The following is a 3,267-nucleotide window of genomic DNA, read 5'->3' as shown; positions in this document are numbered from 1 at the left end:
CTGATCGATGAATGAAGAAAATGGATGAAATGGGGGTTTGTTGAAGAAGATATTTGTTTGGTGTTAAAATAGGGTTTTTTTGCTTCTTTTATCCTTTTTTAAGTAAATTCATATTATACAATAGAATATACATATATCCTATGATTATAATATATAAATTTAATATATCCATAATTATAATATATAAATTTAACTAATCAAATCATAACATTAATTGGATTGAAAAGCTAGCATTAAATGCTCCTCAAAAGGGGACATGGAGGGTAAGTTGGACTTTTCCCACAAAAAAAGTGACATTTTTTATAAAATTAGGTGCACATGCAAATTTTTTGTGCATTTTCAAACAAAGTGACATTTTTTATAATACTCTTATAATTATTCGTGCACACAGGAATTTTGGCTCGTCCCCAATAATTGGATCGTCAAATTGTGGTTTGCGTTGACTTATTAATTATAGTTTCAATAATAGGCTCCTAATGAAGCCTATGATTTTAATCCAATCTGTCTAATCATCATAGTCCCAAATTTATTTGGTATCAAAATATCCAACAAGGAGGGTGGGCGAATTTGCTATTTTCAAGCCTTGCTTGTGCATTGAGCCAATTCGGTCAATACCATGGTTCCTTTAATTGTAAGCGTTAGGCATTGGACAGCATTCCACTACTTTTAATTATGTCCCCGGAACACTTATCATAGTTGGAACGAGAGAGTAAATAGACTTTTGAGAATTGTGCATTTGAGTGACTAATGATATTCTTGAGTGAATGATGCTATGTGTACAGGGCCAAAACGTCTAGAATAATCCTTCTTGAGTCGAGCCCTACAACAAAACTTACGAGTTCTATGAGCGTTCAGCTCAAATGATGGATTAAGTAACCAATTAAGTGGTTTAGCTCGGCAATATTTCACATTGATGAATAGTATTCCATTAAAAAAGTGGATTGAAATTCAATTTAAAGTCAACACACAAATACATATTCCATCAACTTTCATCAAAATCTAGTAAAAATCTTTTCTTTTTTTATGAAAGCCAAACGGCGGACTAAATAAGAAAACAAACAAGCATTTCACGAGAATCTCTTCTTTTCATCATGCCGAGTCCATTGCATCACATGACTCAACTAAATTATTATATTGATTATATCTTTCTTCCCATAGAGCTTTATTTTTCAAAAATTATTATTAAAACTTTGGTTGTTCTAACCTGCATGATCAATCATAATCACTCATCTCTTGAAAAGTAACCTTTTAATAAAGAAAAAAACAAAATCGAACCGTGAATATTTTCAGGTTAAGCTAAATGATTATTAGCCTTTATTCATATTATTACAAGTAAATGAGTGATTGTAAATTCAAGATACTTTTAAGATTAAATGTCCATGAGAATAAGACAACATGTCAGTCCATATCTTGACATTCCGTGACCTTCAAAGCACATTACTATTATAATTCCTCAGTCTTTTTCCCCTCTATAAATAGCATGCAGCTATAGTATGCATATAGCTTTGAGTTTGGGGGGAAAACACACACATACACGCAAAGAGAAGATAGACACAGATGTCATCCAAAATGCAGAGGAGAATGGCACTGCCAAGAAAGCTTCGCATTTTGAAAACTCTTACAAATTCCAAATCAGTATTACTCAGTCACACGAGTTTATAACTTGTGCTTGAACTCTGTTTTTCGATCCTTTTTTGAGGTAAATATAAGTGTCTGATTTTGATTGTTGTTTTCTTGTTGTTTGTGAAGGTGAAAAAGAGTTCCATTATAATGGATGCCTTTCTCTATATCTACAAGTTGAAGCTCCAAGTAGAAGCCATCCAAAGAGAATACCAATACCTCGTAAATCATATCCAAGTCTCTCTCTCTCTCTCTCTCTCTCTCACTATAGAGAGTCGCACATAATTAAAGGAAATCTCCATCGTTATCCTGTCTGGTAGTGTCTGATGGACTGATGTACCAAATATGCCCAAAGTGAATGTTTGGTACATTATATATGACAAAACACAATTTGAGTTTGTAGGGAATATTGATAAAAGAAGTTTCTTAGCAGATTTTGATTAAAAAAAATGAAATATGTGGTCGAAAATTCGACAAAGTGGAGAGTCTCACGAAATGAGTGTTTAAAATTAATTGTTGACATTGACCTCAACTTTTTCAAAAAAAATTTACCTTTTTTTTTTTTTTTTTCAAATAAGCACTAAAACAGAAGTCGAAATCTTGTTTGTATTATTTAACCGTGTCATCTGTAAGTACATATGTGGGTCTTTGTTAATCGTGTGTCAGGATTTTGATTATACGCAATTTGCTTGAATTGAACAGGAAGTGAAAGTAGAGAAGAATGGGACAAAATATGTAGTGAGGGTGACATGCAAGAAGGGAGAAGATTTGTTGGTGTCAATTATCGAAGCGTTCGAAGAAATGAATCTTAATGTCCTCGAAGCCAAAGTCACCAGCAAACACTTCTTTGGGATGGAAGCCATTGCTGAAGCTAAAGGCCAAGACATTGATTCAAGAATCTTGACTGAAACCATTCTCAATGTCATTCAAAGGCCAACTGGAAATGGGGCTATCAATTAATAGTAATAGTATACAGTCAGATGGTTATTGTTTTATGATTTTGGAAATGTCACTTGTTTTTTGGAGTGAAGTTGTGATAAAGTGACACCCAAGCACACCCCGTGAGGCTACTTTCCCTAGAAAAGTGAAAAACCACCCAAAAAAGTTTGTATTTGTGGCCTATGTTATATATTCGTGAGATCTTGTTAGCTCCATTGGTATTCTTGATTTGACAGTTTCTTTACATATGGGCATAGTAAACCTTAAAACATAAATTACTAAATTTAAATTAACAAAAAATTAAATAGTTTAGGTGACTATTGTTGAATGTATAAATATAAATCTATGCTTGAAACTTTAGACTGTGATGTTTCAAAGCTATAAGAGATGAGTGACAAAAATCTTGAATAAGTCAAAAGCCATCAAACAGCAAGTAATATCATTTGGACAAGGCTGAATATTTTTTATTAATCTTATTTAGAAAACTTTCAAATGATTAATTTTATATTGATTTCTCAATTTAACATTAGAGAAAAAAATACTGCAATAATTCACAAGTTCCCCACAATATATTTTGATGTGAATTTTGTTGCAGGTGATAGAGTTACCCGTGAATTTTCGTCGTTCGATCCTAATCCCTGTCCACCTCCTATGGTGGAGCCTAAAATTTCACTAGAGAAGTGTGGTTGTCTTTCATAAAATAAAAAT

At 32.6% G+C, this 3,267-nt stretch overlaps 1 protein-coding gene across 1 annotated transcript; it reads left to right on the top strand.

The window, feature by feature from the left end:
- Nucleotides 1-1,523: 1,523 nt before the first annotated feature.
- Nucleotides 1,524-2,768, top strand: LOC111412823. The gene is made up of 3 exons (XM_023043716.1): nt 1,524-1,635; nt 1,750-1,857; nt 2,323-2,768. Exons 1-3 carry the CDS (start codon nt 1,558-1,560, stop codon nt 2,578-2,580), a joined length of 444 nt encoding a protein of 147 aa, XP_022899484.1. The 5' UTR covers nt 1,524-1,557; the 3' UTR covers nt 2,581-2,768.
- Nucleotides 2,769-3,267: the final 499 nt, after the last annotated feature.

Source organism: Olea europaea, chromosome 16 (assembly GCF_002742605.1).
Source record: "Olea europaea var. sylvestris chromosome 16, O_europaea_v1, whole genome shotgun sequence".
NCBI lineage: Eukaryota > Viridiplantae > Streptophyta > Magnoliopsida > Lamiales > Oleaceae > Olea > Olea europaea.
This window is presented reverse-complemented; position numbering and strand designations above follow the sequence as displayed.